Source organism: Oryctolagus cuniculus, chromosome 3 (genome assembly GCF_051225735.1).
Source record: "Oryctolagus cuniculus isolate XC-2025 breed Fujian yellow rabbit chromosome 3, ASM5122573v1, whole genome shotgun sequence".
Lineage (NCBI taxonomy): Eukaryota > Metazoa > Chordata > Mammalia > Lagomorpha > Leporidae > Oryctolagus > Oryctolagus cuniculus.
The window spans coordinates 6,595,817-6,618,100 of NC_142869.1; the positions used below are offsets into that span (position 1 = coordinate 6,595,817).

At 61.8% G+C, this 22,284-nt stretch overlaps 1 protein-coding gene across 2 annotated transcripts in view; it reads left to right on the plus strand.

The window, feature by feature from the left end:
• The window catches only part of NGEF (neuronal guanine nucleotide exchange factor), a 101,205-nt gene that overhangs the window by 77,922 nt on the left and 999 nt on the right, over positions 1-22,284 (plus strand). For both annotated transcript variants that reach the window (XM_051834194.3, XM_051834195.3), the window contains 9 exons: positions 11,298-11,458; positions 12,646-12,798; positions 13,978-14,107; positions 15,808-15,882; positions 17,952-18,041; positions 18,386-18,549; positions 18,950-19,105; positions 19,994-20,073; positions 20,469-20,573. In XM_051834194.3, the coding sequence (XP_051690154.3) occupies positions 11,298-11,458; positions 12,646-12,798; positions 13,978-14,107; positions 15,808-15,882; positions 17,952-18,041; positions 18,386-18,549; positions 18,950-19,105; positions 19,994-20,073; positions 20,469-20,573 (1,114 nt within the window). The remainder of the gene's footprint in view (positions 1-11,297; positions 11,459-12,645; positions 12,799-13,977; positions 14,108-15,807; positions 15,883-17,951; positions 18,042-18,385; positions 18,550-18,949; positions 19,106-19,993; positions 20,074-20,468; positions 20,574-22,284) is intronic.

Genomic DNA, 22,284 nt, shown 5'->3' on the forward strand with positions numbered 1-22,284 from the left:
TTTAGAGACAGAGAAGGGAAGATAGCCAGAGATTCCCACCTGCCGATTCCCACCTCTGATGCCTGCAACAGCAGGGGCTGGGCCAGGCCAAGGCCAGGTGCCAGGAACTCAATCCAGGTCCTCCAGGGGGCGCAGGGACCAAATCACTAGGCTGTCACCTGCTGCCTCCCGGGGTGTGCATTAGCCAGGAGCTGGAATCGGGAGCAGAGCCCAGACTGGAACCCAGGCTCTCTGATATGGGCTGCAGGCACCCGGAGTGGCATCTTAGCCATTAGGCCAAATGCTGGCCCTGGGGGAATTATTTAATGAGCACTCTCAAATACACTGGATGAGAATATAGCAACATTTGTATCAAAGTCCTTTGTGTCAAATAATAGGAATTTATTTGTACACTCTTTCTAGTACGTCTGCTTCTAGATGTTTGTCACGCAAAACAATCAGACATATGCACAGATCTTTATATTTTAGAGTGTTCATTGCAGCAAAAATTAGGAGAAGGAAGGGAAGAACCCTAAATGTCCACTGACGGGGCAATTGCTTAGCAAGACAGTATGCAGCCGGATAGTGCTCAGCAAGATAACACGTGGCTACACTGAGGCACAGGCCGGGCGTAGGAAAAGCAGTTAAGATGCTGCCTGAGACACCCACAACCATGTCAGAGGTTCGAGTCCCAGCGCCTCCACTTCCAGTCCAGCTTCTTGCTGACGCTCACCCTGGGAGGCAGCAGAGCATGGCTCACACACTGTGTTCCTGCCACCCCCACGGGAGACCTGGGTTGAGTTTCTGGCTCCTGGTTTTGGCCTGGCCCAGTCCTGGCTGTTGCAGGCATTTGCAGAGAGAACCAGCAGAGGGAAGGTTTCTCACTCTCCCTCCATCTCTCTCTCTCTTTCCCTCTTTCTCTCCTCCTCTCATTCTCCCTGTCTCTGAAATAAAAGAAAAACTAAATTTAAAAAAGCTTTAAAATATATTTTCAAGGAATGACACAGGTAAATATTCATAGTGGACATCTTTTAAACAGCAGAATAGGATGAACATTACATCTGTAGTAGGTGGGCAAGTATAAGAAAGATTTTACTCTGCACTGTTTGTAATTCCCAATGGATCAATTATAGGTATTTGAAAATAAATAAGGATGACCTGATACATAACATAATTACATTTCTAGTGGAAAACTCAGACACACAGATGTCAGCGCGTCTTCCTCTGAGTCTCTGCAGTCTGACTTTCTGTATTCATTCAAGGATTTATTTGGAGCTGGCGTTGTGGAGTAGCAGGTGAAGCAGCTGTCTGGGGTCCCCTGAGTGCCGGCTGCTCCGCTTCAGATCCAGCTCTCTGCCAGTGCGCCTGAGAAAGCAGCAGAAGATGGGCCAACTGCTGGGGCCCCCGCCACCCATGCGGGAGACCCCGATGGAGTTCCAGGCTCCTGGTTTCTTCTTCCTGGCCCCGCACTGGCCATTTGGGCCCTTTGGGGAATGAAGCAGCAGATGGAAGATGTCTCTGTCTTTCTCTGTCTCTCTCCCCATGCCTTTCCAATAGATACATCTTGAAGAAAAAGAAAGACTTATGTAAAAGGCACAGTGTCAGAGAGGGGGAGAGAGAGGAGCGTCCATTTGCTGGGTCACCGTCCTCTGCTGTCTTTCCAGGTGCATTGGCAGGGAGCTGGATCCAAAGCAGAGTAGCCAGGACTCAAACCAGCGCCCCAACGTGGAACGCAAACACCTCAGTCAGCAGCTTAACCCACTGTGCTGTAGCACCGCTTGTTTTCATGTTTAATGCAAAAGAGCTGAACATGAGCTTTGTGCTCAGATAATGGACACAAAACCACGATCTTCATCAGCTTTTTTTTTTTTTTTTTTTTTTTTGACAGGCAGAGTGGACAGTGAGAGAGAGAGACAGAGAGAGAAAGGTCTTCCTTTGCCGTTGGTTCACCCTCCAATGGCCGCCGTGGCCCGCGCGCTGCGGCTGGCACACCGCGCTGATCCAATGGCAGGAGCCAGGTGCTTCTCCTAGTCTCCCATGGGGTGCAGGGCCCAAGCACTTGGGCCATCCTCCACTGCACTCCCTGGCCACAACAGAGAGCTGGCCTGGAAGAGGGGCAACTGGGACAGAATCCGGCGCCCCGACCAGGACTAGAACCTGGTGTGCCGGCGCCGCAAGGCGGAGGATTAGCCTAGTGAGCCACGATGCCGGCCTCATCAGCTTTCATGTTCCAAATCCACGCCTTCTGTATCAGATTGTCTCAGTGTATTTATTAAAGCAAACAGGCAACTCGCGCTGCCCGCACAATCTGTTGTCAGAACATTGCTTTTTCTTTGACTACAAAAACAGCAGGTCTGAATGAACTACCGTTCTCACAAGGAAAACAGCCCCCGGCGATGGTCTTCCCCAGTGCTGGAAGACTCAGGAGCTAAGAACTTGCTGATGTGTTTTCCTCCTTGTAAAGCGAAAATGAGGTGGCTGCAGTTGGAAAGTGTTCTGTGTAGGATTCTCCTTTTGTTGATGATTTAGAGCTGCTGTTTTGAGAATGCACAGCGCGAGAAAGCAATCCGACATACATCCATTGACAAGGCTAGGGAGGAGGCAGGTGTAGAGAGCATAGGTGTGTATCGTAGTGGGTAAAGCCGCCTCCTGCAATGCCAGCATCCTGTATGGGCACCGGGTTGAGTCCCAGCTGCTCCACTTCTGATCCAGCTTCCTGCTAATGGCCTGGGAAAGCGGTGGAAGGTGGCCCAAGTCCTTGGGCCCCTGCCACTCCTATGGGAGACCCAGATGGGGTTCCACTGTGGCCATCTGGGGAGTGAACCAGCAGATGGAAGATTCTCTATCTGTCTCTCTCCACCCCTCTTCCTGTCTCTGACTCTGTAACTGCTTTTCAAACAAATAAATCTTTTTTTAAAAAAAAAGAAAGAAAAGAAGCCACAGGTAGCCATCCACCTGGCTGGCACCGGCTGTGTCCCCAGCACACACAGGAACCTGTCTTGGCAAAGCGGGTAGAGAGAGACGAGGTGCAGAGTGGGGAAGCTAGCAGGGTTGTGAGGATCTCAGGGCAGCATGGCCCAGCGTCCCCCAGGAGTGAGACGGGCTGACCCAGCAGTTGCCCTGCCATGAGCTGCTGTGTGCCGGCCGGCTCTGCACCTGTCCGTTTCCCCAGAGTCAACCCAAACAGCCCGCTGGGGCTCCCTTGTTTCCACGTTCCGTGTTCCATTAGCCAGTGAGCAGATGGCCATTCGAGTCTGAAAATGTGTATCCAGGATGTGCGTGGCAGCATTGTTTGCAGCCTGGGAACTGTGGAAATGGCTGGTGGAGCTGGCCAGGTCCCGCTCATTGTCTGCACCCTCCAGCGGGGTCTGGGCGTGCAAGCCCCCGCCCCGTCCAGCGTTTTACCTTTGCGACCTGGTCATGGCTTTGATATGCGTGCCTGCCTTCCTGCTGACTCTGTGTGAGCATGTCGATGCTTCCACGTGATTCCGTGAACCAGGTCAGCTCGAGCGTGGCGCCTGTGACGTGAGCGAGCTTGCTGACCCGGGTAGCGGCCGCTGCTGAGGGGGGCGCCGCAGGCACCCCAGCGTCTGCGTCCCAGGGCTGCCCCTGAGATGACTCCGCCTGGCCCCGCAGCAGCCGGGAGGGAGCTGTCGCTCGGGCCTTTGCTGGTGCCTGCGCCACTCGCACCACTCACAGCACTCGGTGGGCCCGGCCCGCACATTCCTGAGTTCACTAATGACCACGCTGCACAGGGCTGCTCGGGCGTCCCCGGACTGCTCACCCCAGCCACTGACCCGGCTGCTGCTGGCCGTCGCAGGCCCTGGGGTCTGCGGGCGTCCTGACCTCAGCAGTGCAAGGTGGCCTCTGTAACTGCCCGACTCGCTGGGGGACACGGGCCCTGGATGGTGGCAACTGGACAGAGGTGTCGTGGGTGACCTCCTCGTGGCCACCAAGGGAGCCCAAACTCGAGAAGAGGCCCAGGCCCTCAGCGTTCTGGCCCAGCGGTCTCCCTACCTTCCAACCCTGGCAAAAACAAAGTGGCTGCTGGGGGTGGGACGTGCCCCCCAAAGTTCACGTATTGGAGACTTGACCCCCAACAGTGCTGAGAGGGAATCGGGCCGGGGAGAGGATGTCCCCCCTCCCCGCAGCACAGGCAGCTGCCCCCTTGCCCTTCCGCCTTCTACCGTGGGCTCAGTGTCCCTGGCACACTGCGCAGTCTCAGTTCTGTTAGAGCAGTGCTAAGCAGACCGAGACATGCCGGACACCGGGCGTGTGCACCCCTGCTTGGGACACAGGGTGACAGGTGTGGGGAGAGGCACTCTCACGGAGGACACAGGGGCCCTGAGACTCGGGCTTGCCTCAGGAGTGCCCGGGCACCCGGTTAAAGGCCAGGGTTACCGGGGGTCCTGGGAATGGGGGCTTGTTTCTCCTCTGTGCCTGACAACTCCTGTGAGTTCTCAGGGGCACCCCCTTCCACAAGGACCGCGTGTCCAGCTCCGAGAAGGAATTCTGGTTGGCGAGCGGGGTGTGAACGTGAACGTGGGTGCCCCGTGCCCAGGGCTGGCTCCTCAGGCTGCCCGCCCAGAGGCCAGCCCGGGGCTCCTCCAGGCTCTGCCTCCTCTCCCGTGGCCGCGTGCCCGGGCCGGGCTCTCTCTTGTTTCTTCAAAGGTGTACTCCGGCACCCGGGCAGGCCTTGGATGCGGCTTGTTCCCCAGGGGCTCACGCAGGAGGCCGGGCCGCAGTGTGGGGGCGTGGAGGGGGGGACCCTGAGAGGTGGGGCCCAGGGGACGGCAGTAGGGTCATGGGAGTGTACTTGGGAGAAGCGGTTGCCAGAGAGTAAGTTCAGCTGCGCCAGCTCCCTCTGGCTGTCCGGCCGTGTGGCCTGTCTCTCCTACCGTGCACCGCCGTGAGGCCCTCCCCAGAGCTGGGCAGGTGCCAACACCATGTTCTAGAATGTGCAGGGCTGTGAGCCAGACCAAGCCCTCTCATGGAGGACTCCGTGCCGGGCATTCTGTATGGTAGCAGCATGCAGGGGCCGAGTCAGCTGGCCAGTCCTGGGCCACCGCGTCACCACCTCGGAGCAGCGCTGTGGCGGACGCTGCACCGGGCCCGGCGTCCTGCAGTCTTCAGTCCCGGGCCCCTGCGAAAGTCGCGGGGCTCTGGGTGCAGGTGTGGGGCTGGTCTGGGGGCTCCGGCCTCGGAGACTCTGGGATGCACGGCCGTGCACCCCACACTGCGGGCGGACGGGGTGGGGGGCTTGATGCTGCAGCAGGATGGTCACGGCCTGCAGGGGGCGCCACACGCCCCGCCTCCAGCACCAACGCCCTTTCTCCCTCTGGGACATTGCTGGGGGCGGGCTTTCTTGCCATCCTCGGGGACTCAGCCCCAGTGTCGCCCCCAGGGCAGCCCCTCCGCCACTGCGCCCTCCAACCAAGGGAAGGCAGCGCGCAGATGGCCGGACCGGCCGCACCCCGGACTCAGGGGCGGGCGGCCAGGCTGCGCTGGACCTCACTTCCGGTTCTGCCCGCGGGGAAGCCGAGGCTGCGGGCGCTGAGCGGCTCTCGCGGCGGCCGGGGGAGCTGGCGAGGCCCCAGCCCGCCCTGCCCGCCCTGCCCGCCCCGCCCGCCGCCCGGCCGGCCTGAGGGCGCCCCTCCGACCAAAGGCCTGGCGGGCTGGGCTTCACCCTTCCGGAAGGCGCTAGCGTTCCCGGCTTTGTGGTGGCAGTGGCGGGAAGACCAAGGAGTACAGACACACACCCCTCACACACACACCTCACACACCCACAGACACACCTCACACACCCACACACACACCTCACACACACCCACAGACACCCCTCACACACACCCACACACCCCTCCCCGACTCAACACAGGCTCACACTCAGACACACACTCATACCTTACACACACACCCAGTCACACACACCTCACACACACCCACAGACACACCCACAGACACCTCACACGCACCCTCCCCGACTCAGATACACCCACAGTCAGACCTCACACACACACCTCACACATACCCCCTCCCGACTCAACACATGTCACATTCAGACACCCCCACAGTCAGACACAGTCACACACACTCACACTCTCCCAACTCAGACACACTCACACACACCCACAGATGCACTCAGACACACTCACACTCACCTCCACAGACACCACTTACACACGAACATACGCTCATACTCAGACACACCCGCAGACACACACACACTCACACCCTACCAATTCAGACACACTCACAGTTAAACATACCCACAGTCAGACACACTCACCCCCTCCCCGACTCAGACACACCCACAGACACACACAGAGACACACACACAGAGACACACACACACCTCACACACACACATTCACACGCTCACACTCAGACCTCACGCACACACCTCACACACAGACACGCTCACACTAGACACACCCACTTCACACACACACACACCCTCCCTGATTCAGACACACCCACAGACACAGACATACACACACCTCACACACACACACTCCTCCCCAAGTCAGACACACCCACAGACACCCCCAGACACCACTCACACACACACCTACCTCACACACACCCATAGTCAACACAGAAACACTCAGACACACCCACCTCACACACACACCCACCTCACACACACCCTCCCTGACTCAAACACATGCTCACACTCACACCACAGTCAGACACACACACACACACACCTCACACAGCCTCCCAGACTCAGACACACACTCACACTCCACCCACACTCAGACACCACTCACACCCTCCCCGACTCAGACGCACTCAGACACACCCACACAACCACACACACCCCCTCCCCGACAACACACATACCACACCCACACTCAGACACCACTCACACACACCCTCCCCGACTCAGACACACCCACCCACACACACACCCCCTCCCCGACAACACACATACCACACCCACTCTCAGACACCACTCACACACACCCTCCCCGACAACACACATACCACACCCACACTCAGACACCACTCACACACACCCTCCCCGACTCAGACACACCCACACACACACACCCTCCCCGACAACACACATACCACACCCACACTCAGACACCACTCACACACACCCTCCCCGACTCAGACACACCCACCCACACACACCCCCCCTCCCTGACAACACACATACCACACCCACACTCAGACACCACTCACACACACCCTCCCCGACAACACACATACCACACCCACACTCAGACACCACTCACACACACCCTCCCCGACTCAGACACACCCACCCACACACACACCCTCCCCGACAACACACATACCACACCCACACTCAGACACCACTCACACACACCCTCCCCGACTCAGACACACCCACCCACACACACACCCTCCCCAACAACACACATACCACACCCACACTCAGACACCACTCACACACACCTCACACAGCCTCCCAGACTCAGACACACACTCACACTCCACCCACACTCAGACACCACTCACACCCTCCCCGACTCAGACGCACTCAGACACACCCACACAACCACACACACCCCCTCCCCGACAACACACATACCACACCCACACTCAGACACCACTCACACACACCCTCCCCGACTCAGACACACCCACCCACACACACACCCCCTCCCCGACAACACACATACCACACCCACTCTCAGACACCACTCACACACACCCTCCCCGACAACACACATACCACACCCACACTCAGACACCACTCACACACACCCTCCCCGACTCAGACACACCCACACCCACACACCCTCCCCGACAACACACATACCACACCCACACTCAGACACCACTCACACACACCCTCCCCGACTCAGACACACACACCCACACACACACCCCCTCCCTGACAACACACATACCACACCCACACTCAGACACCACTCACACACACCCTCCCCGACTCAGACACACCCACCCACACACACACCCCCTCCCCGACAACACACATACCACACCCACTCTCAGACACCACTCACACACACCCTCCCCGACTCAGACACACCCACCCACACACACACCCTCCCCGACAACACACATACCACACCCACACTCAGACACCACTCACACACACCCTCCCCGACTCAGACACACCCACCCACACACACACCCTCCCCGACAACACACATACCACACCCACACTCAGACACCACTCACACACACCCTCCCCGACAACACACATACCACACCTACACTCAGACACCACTCACACACACCCTCCCCGACTCAGACACACCCACCCACACACACACCCTCCCCGACAACACACATACCACACCCACACTCAGACACCACTCACACACACCCTCCCCGACTCAGACACACCCACACACACACACACACCCTCCCCGACAACACACATACCACACCCACACTCAGACACCACTCACACACACATACACTCGAACACATGCACACACACCCTCACAACCCTCCCCACTCACTCTCGTACACAGACCCCCACACACCCACACACACACACACACCCCTGTCTCACACATGCACACTCTGACACTCTCACACACCCCCACTTACTCCCTCTTACACTAACACACACACGCTGACACTCTCACACTCAGGTACTCTCAAACACACACCCCACACACCCCTCACACACACTGATTCTCTCACACACACATACCCTGCCACACTCACACACCCTCACTCTCACTCACTCCCACACTTTCTCACATGCAGGCACACACATCCACACAATGAGACACAGTCACACAACACCCACACTCACACATGTGCTCCTGCGCAAAGGTACAAATTAAGTGGAACTAAGAGATCGGCTGATCTGAAACAAACCTTGGAAATCCACGCAGTTTTTTCATCGTCTCATTTTTCATAAGCATCGCCCCTTGTGTGGTTTCAACCTTTTCTGGCACCCAAATAAATGCAGTATCTTTCCGTTCCACCTTCCACGGGCTTTTGTAAGTAGTGCGCGCAACACCAGGTTACCGACAGGTGTCCCTCAGCCCGCGTGCAGCCCGTGTCCTCGTGCCGGGCTGTGTCTGGGCGTGGCAGCTCCCCCGCGTCTGTAAGGCTCGCCGCACTGTTTGCTTGGGACTTGCAGGGAAGTGAGTTCATAACAGCGTCTGCAGCAGAGAAGCTTCCGGAAGCCTCCTGCCCACGTGCCTCTGATGCAGGCAGGGCTCGGGAGGTGGCGGCTGATGCCCCGGCCGGCCCAGGGCGCGGCTTGCGTGCCGGCTGATTTCAGGTGGAGCAGGCAGGTGTGCCGCGCGGCCATCACAGAGAGGCCCGGCAGCCCCGACCGTCACCTGCTCAGGGAGCTGCAGACCCCAGGAGCCAAGGCGGCCTCTGCTGCTGACGGGGCCGGGGTCTTTGGTCCATCGTGCAGCGACGCCAGCGGTCAGTGGGGGACAGGCTTATGTGCGGGACGGCCCTCCCCAGGCAGCCCGCACGCCCGGTTAACCCTGCGTGCCTGCAGCTGCCCAGCAGGACTGGGTCCTGGCGGAGCCTCTGCCCTCCACCGTGGAGCTGCCACTCTGCTTCCGCGCCTGCTTCTTAAGACGGGAGCTTCCGTCTGTCCTCCCAGGGGGACCGACAGCGCGTGCATGCGTCCCCCAGCGCGCCGGGACCTGCTCTGTTCTGCAAGCCCCTCCCCACACACACACTCCCAGACTGTAGATTCCACTTCCAGGTGCTGCCTGGGCCCTGCGTGGATGGCGCGGGAGCTGGAGGGGACCCCAGAGGGAGCGAGAGTGGGGTGGGCAGGCCCTGGGGAGGGAGCGGGTCCCTGCGTCGTCCGCTGTGCCCCCCACCCCCACCCCATCCTCCCTTTTGCCAAGGTTAGTTTGCAGTAACAAACCACCACCCACCAGGAGGCGTGGAAGGACAGAACTTCCTTCTCCCACACCTAGGGAGGCCACAGCCAAGGCCAAGGTCCCAGCAGAGACTCCTGCAGGCTTCCCGGGCTGTGGCTGCGTCGCGCCCATGTCTGGCTCTGCCCTGCCCTGTGGCTGTGTCAGGTCTCCCTGTGCCCCTCTCTCACGACAGGTAATGCCTGTCACCAGATTTGGGGTCCCGCCTTAAATCCAGGATGGTCTCCTCTCGAGATCCTTAGTTATCCCTGCAGAGGGCTTTTCCGAGTAAAGTCCCATTCATAGCTGCTGGGGGTTAGGGCGTGGACGTGGCCTCCACGGAGGCTGCCATTTGCCCTGCTGCCCGGAAGCCACGGAGGGACCGAGCAGAGAGGGTGATGGGGAGGGGAGGGCAGGCGGCCCCGGCTGGTTTATTTGCCAGCTCAGGAGGTGGGCGAGGGGGAGTCTGCTGCCCACGCCCGGCTGGGCTCCCTCTTTGTCACTGTGTGCAGAGGTTGGTGATCAGACAAAGCCAGGATGTGCACCAAATGTGCCTCCCAAAGACGCTGGGCCTGGGGGGCGCTTTCTCGCTTCGTTGATTTTTTTTTTTTAATATTTATTTGTTTATTTGAAAGTCAGAGTTACACAGAGAGAAGAGACACACATACAGAGAGGAGAGAGAGAGAGAGAGAGAGAGGTCTTCCATCCGCTGGTTCACTTCCGATTGGCCACAACAGCGGGAGCTGCGCCAATCCAAAGCCTGGAGCCAGGAGCTTCTTCCGGGTCTCCCATGTGGGTGCAGGAGCCCAAGGATTTGGGCCATCTTCCACTGCTTTCCTAGGTCACAGCAGAGAGCTGGACCAGAAGTGGAGCAGCCAGGACGCCCATATGGGATGCCAGCACTGCAGGCAGCGGCTTTACCCACTACGCCACAGTGCTGGCCCCCGTTTCATTGCTTACATAGTCAGGTCCTAAAAGTCTTCCATGCTCATTTTGAAATTCTCCAGCAATTCAAAGGTTTAAAAAAAAAAGAAGTAAACGTTGGCCCCGAATCCCTCTCCTGCGGATGCCAGTGGGCGGCATCGCTTGGCAGCTTCCCTTCCGGAAGGGGACAGGTAGACCTGGCTTCCCGCCCCGTTCCGCGGTGAGCGTGGGCCGAGGCGCCCTCTGCTGTCTGGCACGTGCTGCAGCCATGTGCCCCTTGCCCTGCATTTTGAGCCTGTGACTAGGATAAGCCCCGGGGCAGCTATCAGAGGGGCAGCCTTGTCCCCGGGCCACAGCACAGCGGCTGGTCCTGCAGGCTGCTGGCACCTCTGCCAGCCCGGGCCTCGGCCACCGTCCGTGCTTCACTTTGAAAATCCGCGCGAGCGTCTCTCCGCACCTCTGCGTCTGAGAACGCAGCTCGGGCCGTCCAGGAAGGTGCAGAGGCGGTGACCCCAGGACGCCCTCGTGTCCCCGGCGCAGGCCATGTTTGAGCTGGTCACCTCCGAGGCCTCCTACTACAAAAGCCTGAGCCTGCTGGTGTCCCACTTCATGGAGAACGAGCGGCTGAAGAAGACCCTGCACCCGTCCGAGGCGCACATCCTCTTCTCCAACGTGCTGGACGTCATGGCCGTCAGCGAGCGGTGAGACGCTGGGCCCGGGGCCGCCCGCCCTGCGGCTGAGGCCCACGACAGAGCCCGGCACGCTGGCCGCCCTAGCTTTGCGTGTTCGGGAGTGTCTGTGATGAAGCACCATTGGTAAAGACGTAGGTTCCGGGGTCCCTGCCTCTCCCTGAAGCCTGCGTGCTCGGATCCCTCCCCACGGAGCCGAGAACCTTCTCTCCTGGGCTGGTGATCTTAGGTCTGACGCCCAGGGCCCGGCACGGTGCAGCCGAGCGCCTCTGCAGGCAGGTGCAGAGCCCCCACCCCCGAGTCCCGTCCACTCCTCTCGGTAGGTGTTTGTGACAATCTGTGGACGAGGTCGCCAGAGCCGGGGCTAGATGAGGATGGCCTGAGCTCTGGACGAGATGAGCCAGTGTCTGTGAGAGGATTCTGGGGGACAAAGTGAGCCCCAGCCTCAGCGCTTGGCGAAAGCCCCATCACCACTTCCGCCATAGGCTGGAAGCTGTGCAGCGGAAAGCCACACGGGATCCCCTGGGCCAACCCCTCCTGTGCAGGCGGGACTGCCAGGGGCAGACCTGCGCACTGGGGGTCCCCCTCCACACAGACGCCCGCTCCTGTTTGAAGCCCCTCCGCCTGCCCATGGCAGCCCCGCTCAACGGGTTCCGAGGGCGCTGCTCCCCGGGGCCCCTCGTTGTCTATCACTGCATTTTCTGTGTCTACACGCTGGTATTTCACTATGGAAGTTCAGGCAGGCAGGAGGAGGGACACCCGTGTCGTGGGCCCCGTGTGGGGGTCACGGGGGCCGGGCCGGTCCTCCTCTCCCACTCCCCCGGGGACGTCGTGTTATTTCATCCACAGCACATTAGTGTGTACCGAGAGGATTGGCTCACTCGCTCGCTCTCTCGTTCTAATACTCCTAAGGCTGTGATCCACCTGCAAAACCAAACAGTTCTCAGCGTGGAAAACAGGGCTGAGGGATCAGTGTATTTGGCTGCAGCCCTCCCTAGATCCCTGCGTAGTTTTTTCCTGATCCGCACCTGCCATGAGGTCTTTGAAGACCCCACCCCGCCCCGCCCCGTGCCCGCAGGCGCCCTGGCTCTGCTCCCCGCCCGCCCCGCCCCGCCCCGCCCCGTGCCCAGACCTGCGCCCGGGGCCCCCGCAGGCGCCCTGGCTCTGCTCCCCACCCGCCCAGCCGCCGCCTCCCGCAGGTTCCTCCTGGAGCTGGAGCGCCGCATGGAGGAGAACATCGTGCTGTCGGACGTGTGCGACATCGTGTACCGCTACGCCGCCGACCCCTTCTCCGTCTACATCACCTACGTCAGCAACCAGACCTACCAGGAGAGGACCTACAAGCAGCTGCTGTGAGTGCTGCCGCCCGGGCCTGGGGCCGCTCCCAGCCCATGAGTGGGGGCACACCCAGCCCATCGGGGCGGGGCGGGGGGCGGGGGGGGCGCAGGTCCGTGTCACCAGGCAGCCTGCCGCCTTGCGTCTCTGCTGTCAGCCCCGCTGCACCTGTGGCCAGCACGGCCCGGCTCTGCCCTCCCGAGGTCAGCCCGAGACCAGAGCAGCAGGAAAGGGGCGGCGCTGGGGTCCTCCAGCCACGCCCCGGCTCGGGGGCTGTCCTCGGGGCTCCAGCTGCCCAGGTCATTTCAGTCAACCCTCAGCACCGGGGTGGGCGTTTGGCACGGCAGTTAAGATGCCACTTGTCCCCAGCTCTGCTTCCTTCTAGTGGGCATCCTGGGAGGCAGCAGGTGATGGCCCGAGTGCTTGGGCGCCTCCACCCACGCCGGGGAGACCTGCGTGTTGTTCCGGGCTCTGGCCTGGCCCAGCCTGGCTGTGCCCGGCATTTGGGGAGTGAAGCGGCGGATGGAAGGTCTCCACATCTGCCTGTCTCTCGGCCTTCCAAATGAATAAATGTAAATTTTTAGAAGTCCCTGGCGTGGCCGAGCCACACGTAAATGACCGAGCGTAGCCTGAGAGGCGTTCGGAGCAGGACCGTGGAACCTTGCGTGTTGCTGGCGTTCCTTCTAGCCGTGTGGTTAACTGTGGCCGTTTTGAAGCGGCGTGGGCGTCCGGGCTTTTGGGGGTCACAGTCGGGTGTCTGAACACCACAGCGAGAGGGCTCAGGGTGCTGCTTCCGAGGCCGCACACAGGAGGGAGCACGGGCACCCCGCAGAAGAGGAGCCTGTGTCCTGCAGCCCCGAGGCTCCGCCCGCCTGTCAGAGGCCAGCCTCCCAGCCTGCTGCCCGGGCCTGCCGCCACGTGGGCTCACCTTGCCGCAGTCCCCTGCCGGGAGAAAGCGTGCAGCTGTGCGTCTGATTCATTCGCACCGGGGCACCGTGCCCTCCCACGCAAAGCACGCCTCGCGGAGTCTCCACGGGCGGGCACGTGCCGCCACTGTGCACTGTTCTGCCTTGTGTGGGAACAGTTTCTCTCCCACAGAAAAGAAAGAAAGGAACCCAGGCCGTGGGGTGTCGGTTCCCCGGGGGCTGCCGCTGGGGAGGAGCCGGGAGCCCACTCCTGCGTGTCCGTGTCCCCAGCCAGGAGAAGGCCGCATTTCGGGAGCTGATAGCCCAGCTGGAGCTTGACCCCAAGTGCAAGGGGCTGCCCTTCGCCTCCTTCCTCATCCTGCCCTTCCAGAGGATCACACGCCTCAAGCTGCTGGTCCAGGTACGGCCTCGCCCCTGCGCTGCTGGTCCAGGTACGGCCTCGCCCCTGCAGGGCACACGGGGCCCGCGGCTTCTCTCCCGGGCGCGGGCCAGGCCGGGGCTCTGCTGCCCGTCTGTGAGTCTATCTGTTCACAGATGCTAATCCCGCTCCCTCTGTGGGCCTGCTCCCGGACAACCACGTTCTGGAGGGGAGGGACTGGGCGTGGCTGGGAGGACAGCACAGTTAGGGGGTGACTGCCGGAGGGTGAAGAAAGACAAGTGGCATCCAGGCTGAGACTTGGCCTGGGCGGCACCAGGTGAGTGACAGCCAGGAGGAAAGGGGATTCTTGGTAGCAGGAACTGCTTGTGCAAAGACCCTGGGGCAATGAGATCATGACAGACAGGCCGGGGTGAGCTCGGGAAATGTGATGGGAGTGAGTGGGACAGAGGCTGATCCAGAGGTCTGGGGGCCAGGGAGGACCCTGGGTTCTGTCCTCAGTGTGCCAGGGGCCACCTGATCTGCTTCAGGTTTGTCGGCTGTCACTGTGGCCACCATGGAGAAAACAGGAGGAGGAGAGCGGGGGGAGGGGCTGCAGTCCCGGAGGGAAATAAGTTGATGGCCCGGCTCCTTGAGAGGAAAGAAGCCAGAGCGAGTCCCGGCTTCAGCCAGGGAGGCCGAGGGTGCAGGGGGCTGGGGGAGGGGCTGGCTGAGCAGGGGAGATCTGGAGCAGGCAGACATCCAAGTTCAGGTTAATGCAAAGACCAGGGAAGGATCTTGGGAGATGAGCAAGGAAGGAGGAGAGGGCAGAGCCCAAGCCCAGGAGGCTGGAGGCAGACGTCCCAGACAGGGACACCCCCGCAGCCGATGCGTGCTGTGGGCGGACGGGCCTCTTCCTGCCCTGAGCAGGGGCGTGTGCACTCTGACCTGGGAGCCACACAGCTGGGGGCCCCGGGGGCCAATGGGAGGTGGGGCCACTGGCTCCGGAAGGGGCAGATGGAGGGCAAACTGGAGAACAAATGGAATGAAAAGCTAAGTTTATTCCGGTGCAAAAAAAAAAAATTGAAATCCTTGCATTTTCCACCAACTTTTTGAAGACCACTCATGTGACAGAGGGGAGCCGGGGGCAGGCGGGGAAGCTGAGACCAAAGCCCGGGGGATGCTGGGAGACAGAGCAGGGAGTGAAGGGGTGCAGGTGAATCGTCCCCTGGGAGAACCCGAGGCAGGACAGTAACACGGCCAAGTTAGGCTCCCTTCCAGGGCAGGAGCTCGGATAGGCGACTGCGTCAAAGCGGCACAACCGAGGTCGCGGCCTCCCTGCAACACGAGCACCATCTGTCCTGAACGTGAGCGGAGCTGGCGTTGTGTGCAGGGGCTAAGCTGCTGCTTGCGACAGCACGTCCCTAACAGGGTGCCCCGTGTGAGTCCCGGCTGCTCCCAGCTCCCGATCTACCTTCTGCTAATGTGCCCAGGGAGCCGCGGACGATGGCCCAAATACTGGGCCCCTACCCGTGTGGGAGACCTCGATGCAGTTCCTGGCTCCTGGCTTCGGCCCGGCCCAGCACTGGGCGACTGGGGAGTGAGCCTGCCCAGGGTTGTGTACCCTGGTCTCGTGGGTGGCAGGCCCCGTGTCCCAGCCCCGTGCCCCGTGGCGTGGCCTGCACTGGTGCGGCAGGGCGGGGTGGGGGGAGGCTGACACTGACGCTCCCTTTCTCTGTGCTCAGAACATCCTGAAGAGGGTGGAGGAGCGGTCGGAGCGGGAAGGCACCGCCCTGGCGGCCCACCGCGAGCTGGAGATGGTGAGTTGTGCTGCCCGAGCAGCCCCGAGCAGCCCCTCCCGTCCGCCCTCGTGCCCGGCCTGCCCCTCCACGTGGCTGTGTCTTTGGGAAACACAGATTCGTTTTGGGATTCGCTTTTGCAATCACTGGGGCCGGCCACACGTGGCCTGTCTGCCCCTCCCCCACCTGTGGTGCTCCCCCCACTGCGGGCAGGTGGGGGCGGCCGAGAGGCCACCAGTGTGGAGTCCGCGGCCACCGCAGGCTCGAGACTCCCCTCAGACACCTGCTGCTGCTGCCTGCAGGCGTCGGGGGTGCACACAGACCCCAGGCTCGTCCACCTGTTTCACGCGACAGAAGCCATCTCTCGTCCCACTGCAGGGGCATGAGCCTGGCGCCCGGATGCAGCCTCTGCTCCAGACCCCATCCTCCGTGCCTCCCTGCCTGTGCTTGACCCTCTCCCGGTGCCAGGGTCCGGTGGCACGGCCCACGAGCCCGGGACTGGTCCCGCCCGGCAGGTGCAGCAGGGCTGGGTGGGTCCCTGGCCATCCTCCCAGGCGCCTCCTGTGCCCTCCCCCATGCTTGGTCCTGTGCTGGGCGGCTCCATCATGCTGGTGACTCCGTCCCAACGGGCCTTGGGCTGTGCGGGGTCCTTGCCACCTTGTTGTCGCCCAGCGGCAGGGGCTTCGAGACAGGACACTGGCCTCCGTGGGCGGCTGAGGGTGCTGCCACGCCACCGAGAGCCCCGAGGACCTGACGCCTTCCTTTTCCCACGTGGGCCTCTCCTTGGACCCCTTGCCCAGACCTGCTGGCCACGGGGCACCTCTACCCTCTGGGTCCTGGGGGGGGACGACACCCCCTCCGGTGCCACCTGGGGGGGAAGGCTGGAGCCTGGAGCAGGCCCAGCATGGAGGCAGCACTCCCTTTAGCTGCCCACAGCGGGTAGGGGGCAGCAGCCACTCTGGGCCACAGAGGGTACCCCGTGCAGTCAACCCACAGCCAGGACAGAGTTTTCTATTTTTCAAGGTCTTTCCTGCTTTTATTTCCCTGTTCCTGTCTTTAAACAAAATTTATTTCTTTGAAATGCAGAGTGACAGGGAGAGAGATCTTCATCCACTGGTTCCCTCCCCCACATGCCCACAGCAGTCAGGGCTGGGCCAGACGGAAGCCAGGAGACGGGAGCTCCATCCAGGTCTCCCACATGGACGCAGGGGCTCAAGCACTTGGACCATCTTCGGCCGCCCTCCCAGGCGCATTAGCAGGGAGCTGAGTCAGAAACAGGGCAGCTGGGACTCGAACCAGGACTCCGATGTAGGGGTGCAGACGTCCCAAGTGGCAGCTTCACCCACTGCCCCCCAGGGCCAGCCCCTCCCTTTTCCTTTAAATGAAAGGGATGCTCTGTTTCTCGTGGCTTATGTTTTTTTTTTTTTTTTTTTTAAGATAGCAGTTTCTTTTTCTAATTTATGAAAGTCACTGATACTCAATACAGAAGGGATGGTGGCTTAGACGCGGGCTCAGCCCTGCGGGAGGACAGGTGGAGCTGCTACCTTTCTGAACGGCGCCCTAGGACTTGGTTCCAGGGACTTTCTCTAATTTCAGGCAGTCCCGTCGATGAGTTTGATGACTGCTGTCTCATTGCAAACAACACTGCAGGGGACATCTCCGGAGCGCTCCGCGGCCACAGAGCAAGTGCCAGCACCATGCCAGGCTGCGTTCTAGACGGTCCTAAGCCAGTGTGGAATTTTTGCTTGAGCATGAGACCTCGCAGGTCCCAGGAGACACAGGACTTCCAGGCCTCTTGTACCCAGGCGGCCTCCCAGGAAGGTGGGAGGGTCCGCCATCACCCACCCCTCGTGCAGGAGCCCAGCCTGCAGCCTGGCCCGTCTGTCTGTCCCAGGCTGGCAGACGAGGGCACGCCTTCCTGTCCGTATTTCCTGCAGATTGTTTCTCGGCAAGAATAGGCACTCTTCTCTCCACCAGAACTAACAGGTTTTCCCGTTGCCTTTGTTCCAAACGGCGCTAGAGAAGGGAGATGGTCAGTCGGTCTCAGCGGCCGAGGGGGCCGGGTGTCCTGATGACCCCTCTCGCCCCAGGTGGTGAAGGCGTGCAACGAGGGGGTCAGGAAGATGAGCCGCACGGAGCAGATGATCAGCATCCAGAAGAAGATGGAGTTCAAGATCAAGGTGAGCCCCGGGGGTCTGGGAGAGCCTGCACCCCCTGTACCTCCTCCAGGCGTCCCTGACCTCAACCGGTGGCCCAGCTGCCCGCCTGCCCCTGCCCTAGTCTGAGAGCCAGGTGCACGGGGCTGTGACACAGGTCCTCAGGGCGCACCCCTGGGGCTGTGTGTGGCACAGCAAAGACACAGACGCACACACAGCCGTGCAACGCAGGGAGACGTGCATGCCCGCACACAAGCCCACACCCCTGCCTCTGCCCTGTCCGGCCGGGCTGGCTGGAGGTGCCGTGGCGTCAGGGGCGGGCGTGGTGGGCGTGGTGGCCCGGCCGCTCAGATGCCCGCTCCCCACAGTCCGTGCCCATCATCTCGCACTCCCGCTGGCTGCTGAAGCAGGGAGAGCTGCAGCAGATGTCGGGCCCCAAGACCTCGCGCACGCTGCGGACCAAGAAGCTCTTCCAGGAAATTTACCTCTTCCTCTTCAATGACCTGCTGGTCATCTGCAGGCAGATCCCGGGGTGAGCCTGGCGGCCAGCGGCGCCGCCTGCGAACCCGACTGCGAACCCGACTGTGAACCCGACTGTGGCTCGGGGGCAGGGGGAGGGTGTGGGCGGGGCCAGAGAGAGCGGGAGGGGGTCCCTGGGCCCAGCTTGAAGGCCTGCTCCTCTGTTGTCCAGCCCGGGCCTCTGGGCAACTCCATTTAACCGCCGCAGGCCTCAGTTTCCCCTCCTGCAAAGTGGGGCCTTTCCTCCTGGGGGGTGTGGGGAGCCGGGCTCAGCCGCCTTGTCCACCGTCACACCCTGAGGGCAGGAGTGGGTGTGTGGGCGGGGCCTGGGGTGGAGAGAGGTAGGGGCTGGGGGCCCGGTCCTACTGGGGACCCACACGACCCCTCCCCGTCCCGCCTTCCCCGGCACCCAGAGACAAGTACCAAGTGTTTGACTCGGCGCCGCGGGGCCTGCTCCGCGTGGAGGAGCTGGAGGACCAGGGCCAGACGCTGGCCAACGTGTTCATCCTGCGGCTGCTGGAGAACGCGGACGACCGCGAGGCCACCTACATGCTGAAGGCGTCCTCCCAGTGAGTGCCCGCACCCAGCCTGCGCCCCACCCGGCTCATCCGTGCGGGGGCTGCACGCTCCCAGGCCCACGTGTGCGGGTGTGCATGTGTCCCTGGCCGCACGGGACCCCACCCTGCGCCCCAGGGGACAGGGACAGCTGTGGGGAGCCACAGGGCAGCCCAGGGCCCCTCCCACCTGGCTCACTCAGGCTCTGGTCCACGGGGCCGGGGATGGGTGACCTCAGCAGGGCGCGCTGTGCCGCGTCCCAGAGAGCACGGCTGCGCTGGGACTGGCCCTGCAATGAGTTTTTACAGGTTAACTGGGGGGACCTGTGGAGAGAGCCCCCCTCTGCCACTCTCTGTGGAAAATGGAATTAGGAGATGAATTTATTTGGGAGATCCAGGTATACAAGGGACCTTCAAGAAGTTGGTAGAAAATGCATATTATGAAAAACCAGGCATGAGTTTAAAGTGGTTTTTTAACTTATTAATTTACTTGAGAGGCAGAGTTACAGAGAGAGGGAGAAAGAGAGAGGTCTTCCATTTGATGGTTCACTCCCCAAATGGTCGCAACAGCCAGAGCTGGGCTGATCCAAAGCCAGGAGCCAGGAGCTTCCTCCAGGTCTCCCACGCGGGTGCAGGGACCCAAGCACTCGGGCCATCTTCTGCTGCTTTCCCAGGCCATAGCAGGGAGCTGGATCGGAAGAGGAGCAGCCAGTTCTCTGGGCTTGAACCACTGCCCACAGGGGATGCTGGCGCTGCAGGCGGAGCTACACATAGCACTGGTGCCGCCGAGTGTTTTTAATTCTATTTTCCCACGGATTTTTGAAGTGCCCTCGCTGAGGGCCCCGCCCCGGGCCTTGGTGTGCGGGCGCTGGCAGCTGCGGCACCCATGCTGTCCCCACACAGGAGCGAGATGAGGCGCTGGATGACGTCCCTGGCCCCGAACCGGAGGACCAAGTTCGTCTCCTTCACCTCCCGGCTGCTGGGTGAGTCTCCAGCTGGGAGGGGCGGCTCCAGCTGACGCACGGGGACCCGGGGACCCCTCCTGCCCCGAGCCCGTGGGCACCCCCAGGGAGCTGGGGCACCGGGCAGAGCGCTGCGGCCAAGAGCGAAACCGCAGTTTCGCCACGATTGCCGAAGACTCCAAGGCTGCCGCGCCGGGCACCCGGTGTTCCTGTGTGGCCCAGGCCGCGAGGCCCTCCCTCCGTGCATGGGCCCGGAGCCCCTGGCGGGTTTGGGGAGGTTTTCTTTGGAGTCGCTTGCTCCTCTCCCTCGGATGACCCCGTCTCCAGGGCTGTGTGCTCTCAGCCCTGCCCCCAGGGCGTGGCAGGGGCGCCGGGGCCCTCGGTGCTGGGACCGCCACACCCCTCCCTCCCCGCAGACTGCCCCCAGGTCCAGTGCGTGCACCCGTACGTGGCCCAGCAGCCAGACGAGCTGACGCTGGAACTCGCCGACATCCTGAACGTCCTGGACAAGACGGAGGACGGTGAGACACCCTCCCCCTACCCTGCGGTCAGAGAGGCCCGGATGAGGGGCCTGGCCCAGCTCCCTCGGGCCCACTGGTCTTTCCTGAGAACCAGACGGAGCCCTGCGCGGCCCCTGCTTCCTCCCCTGGCGCTGACGGACTCAATCTTCCAGCCCCGGCAATGGGCCCAGCCCAGCAGGCTGGCTCCCTAACCCCTTCCCCTCCCAGGGCCCGAGCCTCCGCCCACCCTTCACAGTGGGGGGGGGGGGGGGCAACTAGAATAGCCTGACCCTGACCCCAGGCCCTGAGTTAGCAAGGAGCTGCCAGGGAAGCTGACCGCCAGCCCTGGAGCCCCTCCCCCCAGTCCCGCCCACCCCGTGATGAATCAGCACTGTCAGCCCCTGCGGAGTGTTGTGAATGCTTATTTATTTATCCATGTGAGAGGCAGCAAGAGGCACACAGGGCTCCCCCCCCCCCCAAACACCAGCAACAGGCCCTGCTGAAGCGGGGGAGGGGCGGCCGGGAACAGTCTGGGTCTCCCGCGGGGACGGCAGGGATCCAGTGGCTCCCGCATGGACGGCAGGGACCCAGTGGCTCCCGCATGGACGGCAGGGACCCAGTGGCTCCCGCATGGACGGCAGGGACCCAGTGGCTCCCGCATGGACGGCAGGGACCCAGTGGCTCCCGCATGGACGGCAGGGACCCAGTGGCTCCCGCATGGACGGCAGGGACCCAGTGGCTCCCGCATGGACGGCAGGGATTCAGTGGCTCCTGCATGGACAGCAGGGACCCAGTGGCTCACTGTCACCTGCTGCCTCCCAGGACGTGCAGCCGCGGGAAGCTGGCGTCGGCCGAGAGCTGGGTCTTGAGCCAGGCACTCCAGTAGGGGGCGTTGCATCCTCGACAGCGTCTTATCCACTGTGCCAAGCACCCATCCCCCTCCCCCTTTTTAAAGATTTATTTATTTTTTGAAAGGCAGAGTTAGAGAGAGAAGGAGAAACAGAGAGAAACTGGTTCACTCCCAAATGGCCAAAACAGCTGGGGCTGGGCCAGGCCAAAGCCAGGAGCCAGGCACTCCTTCCGGGTCCCCCACGCGGGTGCAGGGGCCCAAGCACCTGGGCCATCCTCTGCTGCTTTCCCAGGCCACAGCAGAGAGCTGGACTGGAAGTGGAGCAGCCGGGACTCCGCATCTAGGCAGTGGCAGCTTAACCCGCTACGCCACAGCACCGGGCCCACCCACCTCCTTTTTAAAAAGTGTTTATTTCCTTGAGAGGCAGTGAGGGAGAAAACCCCTGCAGGATTTAACACCGAGCCCCTTCCTTAAGCGGCAGCTCTGTGTCTGCACCAGTTCCTCCCGACCAGAATACCCCCCACCATCGCCTCCTCTCCGCCAGGCCCTGCTGGGAGCCCACACTGGCCATCCCCAGGCCAGGCCATCTCTGCTGAGTCCCGCGGTTCCCAAATCCCAGGGGCTCTCCTGCCCCCGACCCACAGGGGACCTGCAGAGCGCACGCCGGGCCCCGCCTCCCCAGGCCAGGACCCGCTGCAGATCCTGCCACAGGAGGGGGGGTCTCAGGGGTGGCAGAGGAGAGAGAGGACACGCCTGGGCACCCTGCGACTCCTAGTGTCACCCAGCTCAGCTGACCACACGGACCCTGAGGAGGCAGAGATCCTAGGTGGAGCTGCCCAGAGGGTGACCTCAGGTGACCTCAGGCCGGTTGGAGAGCCACGT